At 37.1% G+C, this 18,401-nt stretch overlaps 7 protein-coding genes and 1 long non-coding RNA gene across 13 annotated transcripts; 5 read left to right on the top strand and 3 right to left on the bottom strand.

Annotated features, from left to right (window-relative positions):
* Positions 1 to 528: 528 nt before the first annotated feature.
* Positions 529 to 2,872, top strand: LOC103850721 (NAC domain-containing protein 82). Its single transcript, XM_009127508.3, is given in 5 exon segments — positions 529 to 658; positions 853 to 1,566; positions 1,655 to 2,110; positions 2,296 to 2,565; positions 2,567 to 2,872. Coding segments are annotated over 4 exon segments (1,212 nt in total). The 5' UTR covers positions 529 to 658; positions 853 to 1,131; the 3' UTR covers positions 2,618 to 2,872.
* Positions 2,873 to 3,127: 255 nt separating this feature from the next.
* On the bottom strand, positions 3,128 to 4,481 carry LOC103850719. Of its 3 annotated transcripts, none has more exons than XM_033285074.1 (2): positions 4,328 to 4,481; positions 3,128 to 3,748 (listed from the first exon to the last, which is right to left on the bottom strand). In XM_033285074.1, exon 2 carries the CDS (start codon positions 3,718 to 3,720, stop codon positions 3,379 to 3,381), a length of 342 nt encoding a protein of 113 aa, XP_033140965.1. In that variant the 5' UTR covers positions 3,721 to 3,748; positions 4,328 to 4,481; the 3' UTR covers positions 3,128 to 3,378. The 3 variants fall into 3 exon arrangements, with proteins under 3 accessions (XP_033140965.1, XP_033140963.1, XP_033140964.1); XM_033285072.1 differs by having other exon boundaries at positions 3,128 to 3,755; positions 4,328 to 4,470; XM_033285073.1 differs by lacking the exon at positions 4,328 to 4,481 and adding an exon at positions 3,921 to 4,300 and having other exon boundaries at positions 3,128 to 3,753.
* A 127-nt stretch (positions 4,482 to 4,608) lies between these two features.
* On the top strand, positions 4,609 to 5,915 carry LOC103850717 (RNA polymerase II transcriptional coactivator KIWI). The gene is made up of 5 exons (XM_009127503.3): positions 4,609 to 4,690; positions 4,782 to 4,936; positions 5,086 to 5,191; positions 5,524 to 5,546; positions 5,644 to 5,915. The coding sequence occupies exons 2-5, from the start codon at positions 4,802 to 4,804 to the stop codon at positions 5,701 to 5,703; spliced, it is 324 nt and encodes a 107-aa protein (XP_009125751.1). The 5' UTR covers positions 4,609 to 4,690; positions 4,782 to 4,801; the 3' UTR covers positions 5,704 to 5,915.
* Positions 5,886 to 8,101, bottom strand: LOC103850718 (NAD-dependent protein deacylase SRT2). Of its 2 annotated transcripts, none has more exons than XM_033285064.1 (10): positions 7,946 to 8,101; positions 7,496 to 7,743; positions 7,354 to 7,419; positions 7,225 to 7,270; positions 6,980 to 7,140; positions 6,783 to 6,912; positions 6,526 to 6,690; positions 6,318 to 6,445; positions 6,141 to 6,240; positions 5,886 to 6,058 (listed from the first exon to the last, which is right to left on the bottom strand). In XM_033285064.1, the coding sequence occupies exons 2-10, from the start codon at positions 7,741 to 7,743 to the stop codon at positions 6,008 to 6,010; spliced, it is 1,095 nt and encodes a 364-aa protein (XP_033140955.1). In that variant the 5' UTR covers positions 7,946 to 8,101; the 3' UTR covers positions 5,886 to 6,007. The 2 variants fall into 2 exon arrangements, with proteins under 2 accessions (XP_033140955.1, XP_018512480.1); XM_018656964.2 differs by having other exon boundaries at positions 7,496 to 7,726; positions 7,951 to 8,064.
* An 83-nt stretch (positions 8,102 to 8,184) lies between these two features.
* Positions 8,185 to 9,193, top strand: LOC103850716. The gene is made up of 3 exons (XM_009127502.2): positions 8,185 to 8,259; positions 8,482 to 8,623; positions 8,865 to 9,193. The coding sequence occupies exons 2-3, from the start codon at positions 8,501 to 8,503 to the stop codon at positions 8,955 to 8,957; spliced, it is 216 nt and encodes a 71-aa protein (XP_009125750.1). The 5' UTR covers positions 8,185 to 8,259; positions 8,482 to 8,500; the 3' UTR covers positions 8,958 to 9,193.
* A 2,698-nt stretch (positions 9,194 to 11,891) lies between these two features.
* LOC103850713 (protein ATAF2) lies at positions 11,892 to 13,216 on the top strand. Its single transcript, XM_033285067.1, has 3 exons — positions 11,892 to 12,156; positions 12,251 to 12,531; positions 12,622 to 13,216. The coding sequence occupies exons 1-3, from the start codon at positions 11,997 to 11,999 to the stop codon at positions 13,015 to 13,017; spliced, it is 837 nt and encodes a 278-aa protein (XP_033140958.1). The 5' UTR covers positions 11,892 to 11,996; the 3' UTR covers positions 13,018 to 13,216.
* Positions 13,217 to 13,625: 409 nt separating this feature from the next.
* LOC103850714 lies at positions 13,626 to 14,641 on the bottom strand. Of its 2 annotated transcripts, none has more exons than XR_629708.3 (3): positions 14,486 to 14,641; positions 14,004 to 14,317; positions 13,626 to 13,834 (listed from the first exon to the last, which is right to left on the bottom strand). It is a non-coding gene; the product is annotated as an uncharacterized LOC103850714 (long non-coding RNA). The 2 variants fall into 2 exon arrangements; XR_004455370.1 differs by having other exon boundaries at positions 14,264 to 14,317; positions 14,486 to 14,639.
* Positions 14,642 to 14,735: 94 nt separating this feature from the next.
* LOC103850712 (probable E3 ubiquitin-protein ligase ARI16) lies at positions 14,736 to 17,866 on the top strand. Of its 2 annotated transcripts, none has more exons than XM_033285061.1 (2): positions 14,736 to 14,838; positions 14,960 to 17,866. In XM_033285061.1, the coding sequence occupies exon 2, from the start codon at positions 16,263 to 16,265 to the stop codon at positions 17,739 to 17,741; it is 1,479 nt and encodes a 492-aa protein (XP_033140952.1). In that variant the 5' UTR covers positions 14,736 to 14,838; positions 14,960 to 16,262; the 3' UTR covers positions 17,742 to 17,866. The 2 variants fall into 2 exon arrangements, with proteins under 2 accessions (XP_033140952.1, XP_009125744.1); XM_009127496.3 differs by lacking the exon at positions 14,736 to 14,838 and having other exon boundaries at positions 14,934 to 16,215; positions 16,312 to 17,866.
* Positions 17,867 to 18,401: the final 535 nt, after the last annotated feature.

Below are 18,401 nucleotides of genomic sequence, written 5' to 3'. Positions count from 1 at the left end.
AATGAAACGCAGAGTATCCCGAAGAGAGGGACACGTGTCGGCCTATCAAACATCGACTTTCCACGTGGCAAAGCAGGAGTGAGACCAACAATTTTTTATATATATAGATTGTTTTTTTTAGAATTTGCTTCCTGTTAAATATTAATAATTTTTTTGAACAGCAGAAATAATATTTGTATATGTCTACACATAAATAGAAAACGAAAACAACCCTATAAGTCTATAACATATTTACATATATTCAAATTCATTATGTTGATTGCATTATGATCCGAGGTTGAAAATGATGATATACTTTTGTTTCTCAGTATTATAGAGGGTTCAAAAAATATAAATAATTAACTACATTTCAAGAATATATAATATTTTCTGTAAATAAAAAAATGAATTTATAGAACTTTCAACATAGGTTAAATCAGAAAAGTGAACTTTAAAGTTAAAACTTAAAAAGTAAAAAAAAAAAAAGGTAATTCACGGCCTTGTATGCATATAGGCCCACCCTCATTTTAGTAAACGAGCTCCATCTTATATAAACCCTAACAAGACCAAAAGTAAAACACTTTCTTCACTTATGGCTTCTCTTTCACGCCACTCTCTTTGACTCTCTCACTCGCGCCGATCGTCTCCTCCACCGTCAAAGCATTTCCCCTCTCTCCTGGTACGGAATCAATCAATGTCTCTGATTCTAATTCCGCCATGACTCTCGATTTTGATTGCAATGTTCTTCCCTGTGTAGTCGTCTAATTTCGTTTTCCCCTTTTAGCTCCTGAAATTAGGGTTTTACTCTTTCTGGGTTTGATGATTTGGTTGTAAAGTTGAAGTCTTTTCGTATGTCAATGTCTTAAACAACAGGCTTTATAAGTTTGCACACCAGATGTCTGTTGATCTGTGCAAGAAGAACCCATCTTTTCTCTGGTGTGATTGTGGTTATATGAGCAGGGGGAAGTTGTGGTGCTTTCAGATCATCTTGTTCAGGCACTGGACTTAGCCCTTCTCTCTCACCTCTCTCTTCTCTTCTTAGCTTCTCTGCAATTTTTTCTGTTTGATTTGTTCTCGGTTACTACTAAACTTGAAGAAACAGTTCCCAAATAGTGAAAGTTTTCCCCTTTTGGCTTTTGGATCTCTCTCCCAATGGGGAAAACTCAGCTGGCTCCTGGATTCCGGTTTCATCCCACTGATATCGAGCTCGTGAGGTATTACTTGAAGAGGAAGGTGTTGGGGAAAAAGCTCCTCGTTGATGCTATTCCTGAGGTCGACATCTACAAGTTCGAACCTTCTGATTTACCTGATAAGTCCTTTATAAAGAGTGGGGATCTGAAGTGGCACTTCTTCTGCCCAAGGGAGAAGAAATATTCTACTGGAGTTAGGGCGAACCGTGCGACTGCCTGTGGTTTCTGGAAGACCACAGGGAAGGAGAGAGACGTTTTGTGCAACGGGGAAGTTGCGGGGAAGATTAAGACTCTGGTTTATCACTTTGGTAAGTCGCCTCGTGGGGAGCGGACTGATTGGGTTATGCATGAGTACAGGCTTGAAGACAAGGTGCTCACACAGAAGAATGTTCCTCAGGTAATATACTAATCTAAAAATGGCTAATATAATTTCAACTTGTGCTTGTGTATCTGTCTTCGTTGATTTCTTGTGTTTTGAGCTGCAGGATACTTATGTGCTGTGTGTTCTATTCAAGAAAGATGGACCGGGACCTAGAAATGGAGCTCAGTATGGAGCTCCGTTTAAGGATGAAGACTGGAGCGATGAGGATGTTCCTGCTACCAACGGTCCAGCAATCATTCACGGAGAAACCAGTCTTGTTGTGGCATCGTCCTCACGTGATCCTACTAAGGATTGTTTTGGTGGCATGATATCTGAATCGTGCGTCTCTGATTACCTATCAGCTACTACCACTACTACTACCAGAGATCTTCCGCAGCTGAATGATGCGGCTAACACTCCTATGTCTGCTGCACCACTTCTTGATTCTAATAGCACTGCCTCTCTGGCACCACCGACCCTTGAAGCTCCCACCAACAACTATGATGATTTATATTCAATGCTGGATCTATTTGTTGACGAGGATGAGTTCTTGCGTTTCCCTGAGCCCAGCAACTATGAGGTAGGTGTTCTTTGGCTTAGTGTCATAATATATGAACTGAGACTGTATCATTGCGTGCTAGGCTAGTAATGCAGCTCTGCAACTGTTAGTGTTTTAATGGCTTTGGAACTTTAGCTAACATTAAATAAAGCTTCTTTGCCCTTTAGGAAAAGGAATCTAATGTCTCATAGCTTATCGTTTTACAGATAAGACATGATCCCAATGTCTCTGCTCCAATCTGCTTAGGAGAAGGAGAAGACATATTCAGCGAACTACCAGACTTCAGCAATATGCAGCACAACAGCATGCCAAGGACACCCTCTTACGACCTAATTGAGAACTCGGAGCTGTACTTGGATCTACAGGATCTCACAGATCCACTAGCACCATCTCAAATTGGGAATGCCAGTGACTCTTATCTGAGCAATCAAGGCCAGTTTGATTTCTCCGCTGCTGATAATGATGATGATCCTTATGGCTTTTCTGCGTCCATGGGACAAGGACCAGACATGTGAAAAAGAGGTTTGAAACCAAGAATCCTCTTCTGCCAATTCGGTTCTCTCCTTGTCTGAAATGCTGATGTCTTCTCAAATTAACAAGCATTTGAGAGACCCTTGTATATATTTTTCTGAAACTCTTCTTTTAATTCGTACTTTCATTGGATGTCAAAAAAAAAATTCGTACTTTCATTATCTCTTTTGTCTCGCAAAACCTCCATTATCAGCAGTCTCTAGTCTTTCTTTGGATTCTCATGTGTTCTAAAATGATGACTTGGATTTTGCAGTGGTTGGTTTACCCATTTTTACCTCTAGGGAAAATATTTAAGATCGAAAATATATATTATCTTGGATCGAATTAACTTCATTAAAAATCATCCAAAAATTTCACTAAATACTAAAAATAGCAAGCCAATAAAAACAAGTAGTTATAACAAAGATATGAACCAGGACAAGGTCATGCTTCTTGGACATGATAATGGTTATGTTAGAGACAAAGATATGAGTCACTGTTGGGTTTAACCATGACAAACGCAAACAATTTGAGGCAAAACGCTACAACTTATTGAGCCTCCCTCTGCTAAAACAGCAGCGTTCAACAACGCTTTTTTCGCGTTTCATCATTTCAGCGTATTCTTTTCTTCATTCATGTACATGAATTTGTCTTTATATAAAAAGCCTATGCGAGTAAATAACAAAAGCATTGTAACAAAAACAGATTTAACCTCTTGAATACTGAAACCAACCTCGTCATAAGTCTATAACAGAGAAAATGGTTTTGATTATAACTAATCAAGGCACTGGTGACTTGTCAGAAACTGAAGAAGACTTTTCCAGTGATTTCTCAGATTTAGAAGCTGTTACAGCTGCTTGTTCGTCTTGGACGAGTTTTCTAAGTTTGGTCTGAAGGCCACGAACTCGATCCTCGGTTCTCCTCAGCTTCCTCCATCTGTAAGCAGTCCAAAGGAAAAGACCACCGTAGACGACAGTATAAGAACCCCAAACATATGGATAAGCTTCGGCGTGGTCTCTGAGTTTCTTGTATTGTTCTTCAATAGCTCCTACAAAACCAGGAGCCACTTGGTTTGGTGGTTGGCTTTCCTGGTTTTCCAATCCGCTCTGCTCCGTCGCCATCTCAAGTCGCACAACTCAGCTTCTGACTAAAATCTGAAGCAAAACAAACCAGAGAAAAAGAACAAAAGATTATTTAAAGCAATAAGACGAAGCTTAGAACATACAGAACTAGGCTAAGCTCAGTCCTTAATTACAAATTGAATCAACAAACTGATAACAAGTAAGAATAAATAATTTCATATTATAGGATCAGTTCTTACTTGAAATTAAGAGTTTCAGTGTGAAATCTCAAAAGCTTATATCATACAATGAAGTGCTTCAAATGGTAGGATCTACATTGAGTTTATGACCAAGATCATGTGAACAAAAAAAAAAATCAATCTAACAGATTCTACAGATCTAAAAGCAATATACACGCTTGGGGATCGCCAGTTTCTTAGGATTTGGAGGAAGATGCAACCCAAAAGAGGGACGAGATCTATTATGGAATGAAAAGGAATAGAATTTTAAATCAACAATCTCTGAGGCATTTTCACAAACACTTTCTATGCATCTAGGAGAGTACAGCTACAGGGAGAGATAAATCACGAAAGGAGCTTTTCATTTCTTCAAAATCATGAACAGGATCTTATCTCTTCTCGCGATAAGAGAAGCCTAAACAAAGTTACCTGGAGTGAGTTAGAAGAAGCGTTGACAAAGTCGCCGATGATATGATTTCACTAATGAAGAAGCTCAGAGAGCCATCGCTGCTTAAACCCCTAAACCAGATCGAGAGATTGCTACTTGTTTCCTTATCGGTTTAGTTTGGTTTATGGTTTTTTCTTTGGTTTAAGTTAAAAAACCGAATATAGCACGGTCTGATTCCAATTTTACTTCTAATTTTATCACACTCGCTACAACAGCGCGTGTTCGGTGTTCGCTTTTCATAAATACGCAAGCAGAGTCATTGGCGTTTCGCTTTCCTTCAGTATCTCAAGAGTCCAACTTTAGAAGGAGAGAGCTTTTTCTACCGCTGCAGCTTCACGACAAGGTCTCTCTTTCGGTTACTTAATTATGTAATTCTCGGATTTTCGCGAGTGCTAGCTAGTTCACTTTGGTCTGAAGAGAAGCTTTTTTTACAGGTCAATTCGCTAGAGAGAACATGTCGTGGAGAGGAAAGCGAAAAGACGATGGTGTCCGAGCATCAGATGACGACTCTGAAGCCCACGCGCCGGCTAAGAAAGTCGCAAAGCCAGCCGAGGACTCCGAGGAGTCTGACGACATCGTCGTCTGCAATGTAAGTCTGCTGCATCTCTCTCTCTTTCTATATCATTCCAGACTCTTGTCTACTCTAATAACAGTGACATTTAATGGTTATGATTACGTCATGATTGTGTCTTACTCAATTTAGGGTTTATGGTTGTTTTGTTGGGGGTTTGAATTCAGATATCGAAGAATAGGAGAGTCTCTGTGAGGAACTGGAACGGCAAGATTTGGATTGACATTCGTGAGTTCTATGTCAAGGACGGCAAAACTCTCCCCGGCAAGAAAGGTGAACTCTTTTTTCGTTCTTGTTAGTGTTCCTCTTGTTCTCACTGTTTTGCATTGTAACATTGTGTTTGCTCATCTGCTTGTTTAGTTCAGTTTTTGTTTCTGCATCTAGTCTGGAATTGAGAAACTGTATATGTCAGGGTTTTCTAATAAACGATTCTTTGGATTGGGAATGTTTATGTTCTATGTGTTGAGTTGATGCTGTATGTTCCAACATGAAATTGGTTGATAAAAAATTTCAGTTTCCTAAGCCTGTCTCTAGGAAACAGTCTAAACTAGTTTGCTTTCTACATGTAATCGTGTTGACATTGACAAGGTTGTTATATGTTGCAGGTATCTCTCTAAGCGTTGACCAGGTAAATTAACACCTATCTCCCCATTTTTATGACTTTCACATGTATTTGCTCTCTACTGTTATCTGCTTATGTCTGACACTTAAATGTTTTCTTACAGTGGAACACTCTTCGGAACCACGCAGGGGATATCGACAAGGCGCTCTCTGATCTTTCTTAGCTTTAAAAAGTTTGTATAATTAGTAGTAAACTCTAGTAGAAGATGACTCAGTGTTTTTTTTTGTTTTTTTTTGGATCATCTAAAGCCTTTTGACAGAACACTATATGTTCTGTAACTGTAAGCTTTGGTGTATCTTTCTATCTCTTTTGGTTCAGACAAGTCTTGTTTGGACGTCAATTTTATGCATTTAAAATGAAGATTACTCTTTATTTTCTGTTGAAAATTACAACTTGAGAAGATACATTGTAGGAACTGAAGTATTCATTAAAAATTGGAATATTACAATCATTTGATTGATAAATCTCTATACAGCTGGGACACCGAGTGATCCCACATCAAGAACTCTGGGTAATATCTGCAACAATCAGATTAAAAAAATGCTAAGTTTTTGATGGATGAATGAAAAAAAAAAGATGATACTACTACTATCATCTTACCTCACCAACCCTTGCACTGATTTTCAAAGGAACAATATCATCAGCTCTGGTAACACCTATATTCACAATTGCAGTCATTGCACCAGCTTCATGAGCCGCTCTGCAAAAAGAAGCACAAATGCTTCTCAATGAGATGCAAACTCAAAAAAATGGTAAGAGACTGTTCTCTCGCATTACCTGACAAGACGAAAAGCAGACATTGTCATCAAAGACGAACCCAACACTAGAAATGCGTCGCTCTGTTTCGCAGCTTCCATTGCTTGAGTAGCTCTCTCCTTTGGGATATTGTCTCCAAAGAAAATTACCTTACAAAAACACCAAAGCTTAATAAGAAACATAACCCAAATGCTTTGTCTCTATCTCATCTCTGGAAAAACGATCTTACATCAGGTTTTAATACTCCTTGGCACTTCTCACATACTGGTATATTAAAACCTTCTTCCCAAAACTTCTCGTCAATCTCAATATCACCATCAGGCCTTTGTTTCATGCCAAAGGTCTTCTCTGATCCTGGTTCTCCATGATCAATACTTTCTAACGCTTCAGCCCACTACAGCAAGAACAACAACAACAACAACGTTGTAACTTTGCTGATTATCCATCAAGCCAAGATGATTCGAGTTATGCTATATTAACGCTGACCTTAGGATTGAGAGCTTTAAGCTGATCCTGAAACAAGTCTCGAGGAAAAGAGAAGCCACAATCTAAGCACATAACAGTATACACTGTACCGTGTAACTCAAGCGGATCACTCCCAGCACGATGATGCAACCTAAAAAACTTAGACCTTAAGAGCCAACAACATCCAACAGAGAAGAGAGATCTCTGATAAGTTTTACCTGTCAACGTTTTGCGTTATGATACAATCAATTCGTCCAGCTCTCTCTAGTGATGCTAAAGCAGTATGAGCTGGACCTGGCTGTGCTGCAGCGAACCGTCTCCATCCAGCATAACTCCTTGCCCAATACCGCCTACGAGATCTGCTTGATCTAGTGAATTCCTGTAGAAAAGAGAATTGTAGACAGTAAAATAATTAAACAAATCCAAATTTTTTTCACTGACTTCAATCTTGCCTTCAGATCACCTGGTGGGTAATTGGTTTGAAACCAGAACTATATGCTCCATTGGGACTGCACCAAACAATAACACGTCAAATAATCATTACAAAACCAAACCAAGACCATTAGATCAAATATGAATGAACAATAGTAACCTCCTGTAATCAGGGATGCCACATTCAGTGCTAATCCCAGCTCCAGTCAAGATGGTGAGTCTTTTACTAGACAAGAGAATGAAGAAAGCCATTAGATTTAAAAGATCATATATATATATATATGCTGAATAAAAGATGGTACCTTTGCTCAAAAAGTTGATAGAGCTTGTGGATATCTTCTTTATGAGGAGGATCAGCATCAGGAACTATTTTTTTATCCCTAAGAAACCTTGGAGGTGCTTTTAATTCGTTTCCCAAAGAACCTCCAGGGATTGAAACTCGGCATGTTGTTCTCACAAACCGTCTATATCCTTTAAACAGCATCACTAAGTTTGCCTTAGACCGAAGTGGTTGACACATGGTGAACATGTCTGAAAATAAGAGAAACATTAAATCATTGTATAGCTAAGTAATGAATCAAGCAAGCTTAGGTGAGATAAAGGGAAAAGGAAGAACATTCCCATTATCATTAGAAAAGTGATCTAATGAGAAATGGCACTAATGAGAATAAATCAATCGACTTTCACCGACAATAAATTCACAGAAAAATAGAAGCTTAGGTTTGAATAATAAATTTAAAAAATCAAAGAGCATACCTTGAGAGGTCGTTAATGGCGGATGAAAGAAACGAGATTTCTTCAGTTTTTTTTTTTGGTTTAATTTTTGTATTTTTTTTTTTAAATATCTCCAGAAATAAAAGAAGAAGGAAAAAAGAGAAGACGAGGAGGATCGGACGTTGGAAGGTCCTTCTTGGTTGAGTAAGTAGCCACGTTGCGCGCTTATCCACCGTTATATCTTTCACTTAACTAAACGGCGTCGTTTTGGAAATAAAAACAGAGACCTAATTAAAAAGAAGCCACCGAGATCTCTCTTCGTCGCCTGACGAGTTTTCGAAGAATCTCCGTCGTAAGTCAATACTCTCATTTTCTCTCAATCAATCAGTGATCTGTTACAAGAATTTTAATTTGTTGATTACTATTAATATCTTGAGAGTCAATCTCACTACTAGTAAATGCTTTGCTTTTTGAATTTGATTATGTTTTGTTAAGATTTAGTTAGGATAATCTTGACTCTTGACTGAGAGAGAGATGTTAATAAATGATTTACTGAGCTGAAGATTCTTCACAGAGTTTGGAAAGAAAGAGAGATGCCACACAGAACAAGGCCTTTGACGGGACTCTTGCTTTTCACTGGAATCAACGCTGTTTTGGTGCAGACCATCACTCCTGTCTATGACTTCGTCTGCTTCTTGCCCTACTGGGAGAGAAGGGTATGTTTCTTGTCTCCAAGTGTGTAGATTAACATTTCTTTTAAGTACGTGAATCTCTCTTGTGTCTGTGTATAGTTTTCCATCTTTTGGAGCGTTTTGTCATGTTATATAATGCTCTGCTTCAAGTCATATTAGTAATATTACCAAATGCTAAAACTTCCACTCTTTTTGTGTGCACATGCCAATCTCTGACTAACTTTGGCTTTTTGTTACTCTGTTGTTTACATTGAAATTTTGATAGAGAGAGCGAATCCGGAAGGAGCGTGAAGCGGTGGCTGCATCATTAAACAGCAACACCTCAGCACATAATGCTACTCAAGCATCTGTTGGTTGATGCAGTATCTAAGACAGTCGCAATGTTTCCTCTGTGTAATCCAACTGTTTACAATCTCTAGCACTGAATAATTGAGAGCCTGCAGCTACAATTTTCGTAATGGCCCATATAAAGGCCCAAATTTGGCATGTTGTCTTTATGTTGCTGCATATGGCCCATTAGTATCGAGTATTGTTAAGTTCAGAAGTCGCAATCTATGTCATAAACTCATACTCAATGGAAATTCTACAACACAATCCACGTTTTCAAAATCATCATGTCGTAGAAATGATTTTACTGTTACATACACACGAGTTATAAAATATTTATATCATCGAATAAGACAAGTAGTCATATGAATAGTATGTTATGCGATCCTCCATGTTGTTAAATATTCGACAACGAGGTCCCAGCTTGTCTCCTTATCCAACTTCTTAAGCATATTCCTAAAAGACCTAAATACGACAGAACACATAAAGTAATAATCCACCACAAAAAGAAGGTATATATTTATATGTTTTAGGTCAAGTTAGGCAGCTATAACATCAAGCTCCACGAAGCTTCCTATTTCAATTCACACAACGACTTGAACTAAACAAACAACTGCAAAAAGTATGAAGTCGATTTCTCTATTTGTATAATAACAAATTCAGATCAAGTCCAGATACAATTTATCTGATTTTTGTAATTGGAAAAATCATATTATTCTATTGGTCCTATGACTCGTATCTTTTACTTATAAATAACTTGATTGTTACCACCCCAAAACGACAATAAACAACTTGTTCATATCATTATGATTAGGGCGCTTCTTATAATAGTCTAGGGTTTGTTTTAAGTACTCTATCTTGTTTTATTGGTAGCTTTACCTGAAAAGAATATTATATTCGTAATGGTTAATTAATGGTGAATTTTAATGTTTCTAGTAAATTTCTGTTTTCCTAATTCTTTTCTTGCTATTCAAAATGTTTTTGTTACGTACCATTGGTTATGTAACTCTATTTTAATATGATGTTATCAGGATGATAATTTTCTAAGTTCTTACTCAGAAGTTATTAAACTTTTGAAGTTGTTATACTTAAACAAATTTTGGAGAAAATATATATGAAACTGTTATAAATGGCTTAACTCTTACTTAAAATTCACATCCGATAAACTCCCAAGATTAGTGTTACGAATGGGGAGGCAATTATGAATACATGCATAGTACAACTACAAGTCTTCATTGCTCTTAATTATTAAAATAAAATTATGTGTATGAAACGATACGACTTATACAAATATCTGCGTTATTATATCAATAAATAAAAATCATAATTGACAAAAAGTCATGTCTGACCAACAAAAGTTCGTGTTATACATTAATGGAATTCTAATACTAAAATGAAAGACCAAGTCTTAAACAACACCAACTTGAAGAGAACATAATCATATTTATATATATGATAAGAAACGTAAGTGATGATGATCATCAAACGGGGAACACGCCCACGTCAGTCCCTAATACACACATACCTCAACTTTCATTTAAAAGATTTTCACATAGAAGAGACTTCATGTTTATTCTTTAAAAAACTTAAACAAATCAGAGTATATTGTACAAATACTGCAAGTCGCGAAAAATCTAGTTTAAAATACAGATTATGTAAGGAACAAAAAAAAGAAGCCGCGAGTGTGTGACTACGACTGGCTATTGCACAACTAGACTACGATTCAACGTTAGATGACCTCATCCATCATTAGCCATGACGCGAGCTTCGCTCAAGGAAGAAGTTCTTATATACTGCGACAAAGCCCACCGTAGTTTCATCATCGGCTGTCCAATCACAAGACACACCCAAAACTTCCACCTCAAGGAATTCTGACTTATCTTCAGCAATGTTTAACAATAGTGTATCCATTTGAATATAATAAAAGTATGGCTGCTGAGGACATTTATTGTTCCCACAAAAAAACAAATATGAGAAAACATAAATAATCTTAGTTAAGAATCTTAAATTAAATTATACTTCTTAAAAAGATACATGTTTTATATTAAAAAAAAATACATTGTCAATATATTAATTAATAGTAAATTGTATTTTTTTAAATAGTTTTTTATTGAAATTGTATTGGTTAAAGTTACGGAAAATAGTTACGTACAAAAATAATTTATTAATAATCAAAATTTCATATATTTTTTTAATATGTGTGAAATTTTAAAACATATTTTTTTAAAACATTTATTTTTCGAAACATATGGAATAATAGCGAGCCAAAATTTTTTAAGTATTACTCCATCTGTTTCATTTTAAATGTCACTTTGAATTTGTGCACACATATTAAAAAATAATTAATTTTGTATATTTTTTATATGAAAACACAATTACTTATACAGGTAACCATATTTCAACCAATAGAAAAATTAATTGTTAAATAAAATTAATAAATTTTACATTGAAAATTGAAAACGATACTTATTTTGTAACGGAAAAAATTCTTTACAACGATACTTAATATAATATAATACATAGAGTAATAAATACGCATTACTAGATCTCCTCAAATTAATTAAAAGGATTGTATTTGATTATTTACTCCTCCCTCACTCTACAATACAACTGTTGAAAGTTTTATAAATCTCATTACCAAGTTAGACCCAAAAAAAAAGATCTCATTACCAATTCTGAACAAAATGGATAAGCTACACTTGAAGCAGGGGATCAAGGTGCTGACACACACTTAGGTCGGTCAACAATCTACAAAGGGCGCGGGTGACGCAAGCAGTGACATCATCACTACTTTTCACTACGTCGACCATCCACTAACACTAGGCCACGTACGTCCCCAGCTGGCTGCCGTCAGCGTTTAGAAGAGAAAACGGCCGAGTTTTGCCGCACGTGCTTAAAAAAATCTCCCCTCGTGTCATCCCTCTCTATCTTAAATTAAATTAAATTAGATTAATTTCCGCAATTCTCGTCCTTATAAAACCTTTCGTCTCCTCACTCTCATCTCCTCGATTCCAATCTTCACCAGACAAACCCCAGATCTCGAAGAGAAGAGAAGACTTTTGAAAAAAAAATGAAAGCAGGGCTAAACTTACCAGCAGGATTCCGATTCCACCCAACGGACGAAGAGCTTGTGCAATTCTACCTTTGCCGGAAATGCGCATCGGAGGAGATCTCTGCTCCGGTCATCGCCGAAATCGATCTCTACAAGTTCAACCCTTGGGAGCTTCCTGGTAAAAATCGAATTGGTTTTCTAATCATTAATCGAGATTTTTCTCGAGAATCGTTTGCTAATCGAGAGATTTGTTTTTTGTTTTTTTATTACAGAGATGTCTCTGTACGGAGAGAAAGAGTGGTACTTCTTCTCGCCACGAGACCGGAAATACCCAAACGGTTCGCGTCCTAACCGGGCGGCGGGAACCGGTTATTGGAAAGCCACCGGAGCTGATAAACCGATCGGTAAACCGAAGACGCTGGGTATTAAGAAAGCGCTCGTGTTCTACGCTGGGAAAGCTCCCAAAGGGATTAAGACGAATTGGATCATGCACGAGTATCGTCTCGCTAATGTTGACAGATCAGCTTCTGTTAACAAAAAGAACAACCTTCGAGTATGTTCTGTTCTGTCTTATCCTTTTTTTTTTTGTTTGTCTGAATGTAATAATGATTTAGATTATTAATTTTTTTTTTTTTAATTACAGCTTGATGATTGGGTGTTATGTCGAATCTACAACAAGAAAGGGACCATGGAGAAGTACTACCCTGCTGATGAGAAACCGATGACCATGACGGCGGCTTCATCGCCTTTCGATGCGTCGGACTCGACTTACCCGACGTTGCAAGAGGATGACTCGAGCAGCTCGGGGGGTCGCGTGGTGTCACCGGATGCGCGGGAGGTTCAGAGCGAGCCTAAATGGGGGGAGTTTGAGAATGCTTTTGATGCTTCCATGTTCGGTGGTGGCTCCATGGACTTGCTGCAGAGTGAAGATTTTGTGCCTCAGTTCTTGTACCAGCCTTCTTATGATTTCAACTCCTGGCAGGAGGATCCGCCGGAGCAGAAACCGTTCTTGAATTGGAGTTTTGCTCCACAGGGGTGATAAAAAGGATGAGAGGGAAAGGTTTTTGGTCTGTGTTGTGATGTGTTAGAGAGAAGTTCTCAATCATCTTTTGTTTCTTAGTAGTGAGAGAAAGATTGTAGAGTGTTGATAGTTTCTTAGCATCTTCAATGTTTCATTGGTAGGTGAATTCTTGTTATTTCATCAGATATTTATATGAAAAATTATACATTCTTCAAGATACCAGTTGCACTAATGTAGATGAATATACAAACAGTGAAAAGAAAGGGATCATAGCTTACTCTAGAGCAATGATATTGCTGCATGCTTCGGTTTGACATTCCCAAAGTGTGTTTATATGCTGCCCTCTTCAGTTCCACACATGAGTCTTCTTACATCAGCACATCATTCAGCTTTTTTTTTTGTGAACAAGCCCATCATTCAGCTCTCATCTATAAAAAAGTAACTCATGTGTTGCACTTCCTTCACTGTTTGCTTCAGTATCCTACTTTCACTGCCACCTTTTTCAAGAGCCACTTTAGGTTCTATAGCAACCCTATATTTTTATTGATTTAACAGATTCTCGGTTTTAATTGATTATGCTAAAAGAGAAACATAATTGAAGACTATTTCTCTTTTTAGGTTAAAAATTCCACATAATTTTTGGAATATATCTGGTTTATGAAACATTTATTGATTTATGTATAAGCAAATCCATGATAGACTTTTAACAGTTACACAATTATAAAGTCGACTCTTCTTGTACTCTCCTTCACTGTTTGAAAACTTCATTTTATCACTTATGGTCCTTTTCCTTTGGGTGACTTCGAGTGAGGTGTAATCCTTTGATTTTCAGGTTCTGAGATTTAAAATACCATAAACACTTTTAATGTTAAAAATAATAACTTGGAAGCTATAAAACAATGTCCCAAAATTTGGAGCCAAGACGTCCAAATTTTTTTTTTTTGAATTGAATGTTAAATTTATTCAAATCAAAAAGCCATTGTTTTACATCAAGTGTAGCTTACTTTGAAAATGTAAAAGACAAAATTTTCTTTATGTCTATGCTATACTTCTTGTGGCAAACCAAAATCTCATTCCTACTTCATACTTGTCATCTCCCATTCTCTGAATTGAAGTGAATCTCTTTCCAAGACGTGCAAATTCATATTATTAGGTTCTTTAGCACTGGCGCTAGTTTACACCCCCTCAGCAAACTTGAACCATAACTATGTACAGACAATTTATTTAAGAATGTTTGTTTTCTAATTTTGGAACAGAAATTTACTTGGAATTTTGAGAATTTTATTGGCGCATCGAGAATCTGAATACCTGGTAGCAACTACAAAAAAAAAAAAAAAAGAAGACTTCGGCATTATGTGACGATATGTGCTGAATCTGTTGGTGTACATAGAGGTCATGATCGAGCAAATTTCTAGATAAAACAACCAGGTATATAGTAACTTGAACAGTTTTAAAATAACTGAAAATTATGGATAGAAATACTAACGTGTGTGACGTTTGGCCTCGGCAACACCAACTTGAGATTGAGATGAAAAACACAGAAGCAGAGAAAGAAGAAGAAGAAGAAGAGAAATTGTATATGATCTCTCTTTAGCCATGTTAACTGATTGTCTTTGTTACATTGCATGAATGACAGTTATAAATACAAGGAAGCATCAGACTCCTCCACCGATTAAATTCCAACTTAACGCGTTTTTACTTTTGCACAATGACTACCGAGTTAATCTCTGCCATTCCTTTATTTTATTTTTTTGCTGTCCAACAAATGCTCAAGACTTCTGATTCCTTTTCTAGTTCGGTACACATGTCTAACTGTTTCCAAGACAAATTATTTTGTCGGTAAGTTGAAATATTTAGTTTAGCTTCCAAATAAAACACACTGTGTATTGTGTTGGTAAGTTGAAATATTTAGTCGCTCTGCTCTCCATAGGCAAGATATCAAAGCTTACTGTACCCACAGGTTGTTCAGATGTGACCTGAGAAGATGCAGCAGATCCAGCAGCAACGGTGGTTCCATGGACTTGTTGCAGAGTGAAGCTTTTGTCCCTCAGTTCTTGTATCAGCCTTCTGACTATTTCAACTCCTGGCAGGACCCACCAGAGCAGAAACCATTCTTGAATTGGATCTTTGCTCCACGGGGATAAAAAAAGAGGAGGGTGATTTTTTTTACTGTGTTGTGATGTGTTAGAGAGAAGTTCTCTATCATCTTTGTTTCTTAGTAGGGAAAAAAAGATTGTAGTCTGTTAATAGTTTCTTAGCATCATCAATGTTTCATTTGTAAGCAAATTCTTGTTATTTCATCAAAAATTTATATGAGAGTAGATTGAAACAACAAAATGATAAATATTTGTGGTTGTCTCAAATTTTTCTGAATTTGTTGCAAAGGAGGAAACAATGAAAGAGATGAATGAAAGAGAAAGTATCAAAAAGAAAGGAAGGAGAGGAAAATAATGATTTTTCCAACATGGAAGAGGCATTAAATCGTCAAAACCCAATTGGTAATAGATGATTAGTTGAGAAAATTTTAAAGGAAATGATTCATTAAGGATACTCTGAAGATTTTAAATTAAGAGGAGCCATTAACTTTTGTTTAAGAAAATTGTCAACCATGAGAGACAGAATAGATTAGCATCCCAATCTACACCTGATGAAGAACCAATCCGTCACGCAGCAAGATAACTGGTGTATTTGATCAGACTGCCAACTGATGAACACCGGTTTAAAGTTGGAATCAGCTGGTTTGCAAAATCTGATGTTGATTCAATTACTTTACAGTTACATCAGATAAGTCTCTGACCAAGGTTCTGTGACTAGTTCTTCATTCCAAATATAATAGATTAAATATTAGAACATCTCTGGGGGATTGAGATAAAAACAAGATTAAAAAAAAAGACTAATGTGTTCACGCGTTTCTTAGCTGTGATTCATCTCTTCCAACTGATTGCGTGAAAGTCAGCTTCATTTATATCTGATCATTTATGAAAACTATAGTATTATATTGTCTTCAGATTTCAGACACGTCGAGAAAATAATAATGTTTCAAAAAACACTGTTTCTCCGCGTGTTGTTAGTTAGTTTATAAACTCATCACTAGTCGTTGACAAAAACAACAACGAAACTCATCAGCACTATCAATCACCATTCCTCAGAGATTTTTTTTTAACTTGTTCCACAAGCTACTTAAACCCTATTCTTCCTCATCGACCCGCAGCAAAGGTAAGTCATTTACTCATTTATAACATATTCTCCCATTTACTAGCAGAATGGTCTTTAGCTATTTTGTGGTTTTGAATTTTCATTTCTTTTTTACAGACATGAACTACAATGGGCGAAGACTATACTCCGTTCATACGAGAGAAGAGATCCGTGAGAAGATGATGAAGGAAGTAGTTCAGATCTCGGAAGTGTTCTCTCTGTCGCTGTCTGATGCAACCGTGATCCTAGTCCATCTATGTTGGAACTTGTGCAAGGCTTCAGATCGTTTGGTAGACGACAAGGAGAAGTTTCTGTCGGAATTAGGTTTGGTTGGATCTTCTGATGAAGATCTTGAGGTGGACGGTGAAGGAGATGATAATCTCGTGTCCACGCCTTTTTGCTCACATAAGTTCTCTAGAGATTGCTGGAGAGATTATCTCAGCAAAACTCTAAAGAAGAAGAAGAAGAAGGAGGACGAGAGAGTATTATCGATCTCTTGCTTAAGTCAAGACTGTGTTGCATCCGTTGGACCAGGCACGGTCGAGAAACTCGGAGAGCCAGTGAAGGAGATGTACGAGAGATACCTTCTAGCATCTTTTATGGAGAGCAACAAAGAAACAATCAAACGGTGTCCTGACTGCGACGACTACGCCATCAAGCGTCATGATGAGGTTCCATCAGAAGACTTTGATGTGGTGTGTTTGTGCGGTCACATATTCTGTTGGAGTTGCCAGCTAGAGTCACACCGACCCGTGACTTGCAACAATGCTTCCTTTTGGTTGAATGAACTATTGTATAAATCAAGAAACCTTGCGCGGACCGCTAAAAGGATCAAGCATTGTCCTGAATGCTACAGTCTTGTGGAAAATCATGATGGAGTATGGAAATGTACTGACTGCTCCGTTTCCCAACCAAGCAACGACTCGGCTCTAATACGTCACATGACACTATGGGAGACAAGTGATGCCGCATTGCAGAGATCTAAATGGGATCTTGAAGCCGTTGAGGAAAAAACCATGGATGCTAATTGTTCAAGAGAGCTAGACGTTAAGGCTATAAGAGAAGCATGGATGCTAACTGTTCAATGCAGACTTGTGCTGAAATGGAGCTGCGTGTTTGGTTATTTCATAAGTGATTACCATATCGCCAAGAAGGAGTACCTTGATTACCTTCGGGAGAAAGCTACTGCAAATCTTTCTAAGCATAAAGAGACTCTACATGAGGTGACGGATGGAATCATCTCAGGTGGTGGAGGTATCATTGCCTTTAGGGAGAAGTTAGGAGACACAACAGAAACAACTGGCAACTACTTCCGTTTCTTTGTAAAGACTCTTGAAGATGGTTTGTGTGATGTTAAGGTTGATGCTTATGAGGATGTAACCACTGATTACTGGTTCTGCGATCGATGCACGTTCAAGAACGACTCCTTTGATCAAGAGTGTAGGATGTGTGTTTTCTCTTTCGAGTCTCCTCCTCATGTGGCTCTATGTAATGTGAACAGTAGTGCAAGTTCCCATCAACAACAACAAGACAAACGTGCCCAATAAGTGATATTGTTTTTTTGTGGTTTCATTTGGATTGTGTTTTGTTTTTTTTTATTTGGAGTTTTAAGTCTTGAGAGTCACATTTGTGTTTCCTTATTACATAACACTTGATAAGTTTGTTTGTTTAAGTTTTGGATAAACTTTGTTGAAGTCGAATTAATAAAGTTAGTAATTAACAGGAGAATAAAGCTTTCCACATCTCTCTCATGGCTTTCACACCACACACTGTCACACTCCCAAGTTACTAGTGGCCCTAAAAGTATGTTGTTCTCATTTCCCTCGCAGATTGGACTATTGTGAGAATGTTTCATAACATAGAACTGATTTAGTGAATGAAAATGACACTAATTATATCCAGGAGAATGCAATAATCTGCATGCTTAGTAATTACCTCTATTTGTTGACTAGTTCATATACTCTTCTTGTCTTCCAAGTTCAAACAATTTGTTTTAGGTCTAATAGATGTTGTGGTGGTGCTTCTCCTCTCCTACCGCTGAAATTTTTTTTAACAAATGTAATGTATATGAATCTTGAATTGTATTAATGTTGATTCTTTCAATTTGGTAAATGTTGATTCTTTCAACTTCTAACGTTTAGTTAATCTCAAAGATTACATTATTCGTTAACCTAAGTTGAAATTTTCCTTTTAGAAAATAATCATAA

This window comes from Brassica rapa, chromosome A02 (genome assembly GCF_000309985.2).
Source record: "Brassica rapa cultivar Chiifu-401-42 chromosome A02, CAAS_Brap_v3.01, whole genome shotgun sequence".
Lineage (NCBI taxonomy): Eukaryota > Viridiplantae > Streptophyta > Magnoliopsida > Brassicales > Brassicaceae > Brassica > Brassica rapa.
Note: the sequence above shows the minus strand (reverse complement) of the source record. Positions and strands in the feature narration are given on the sequence as shown.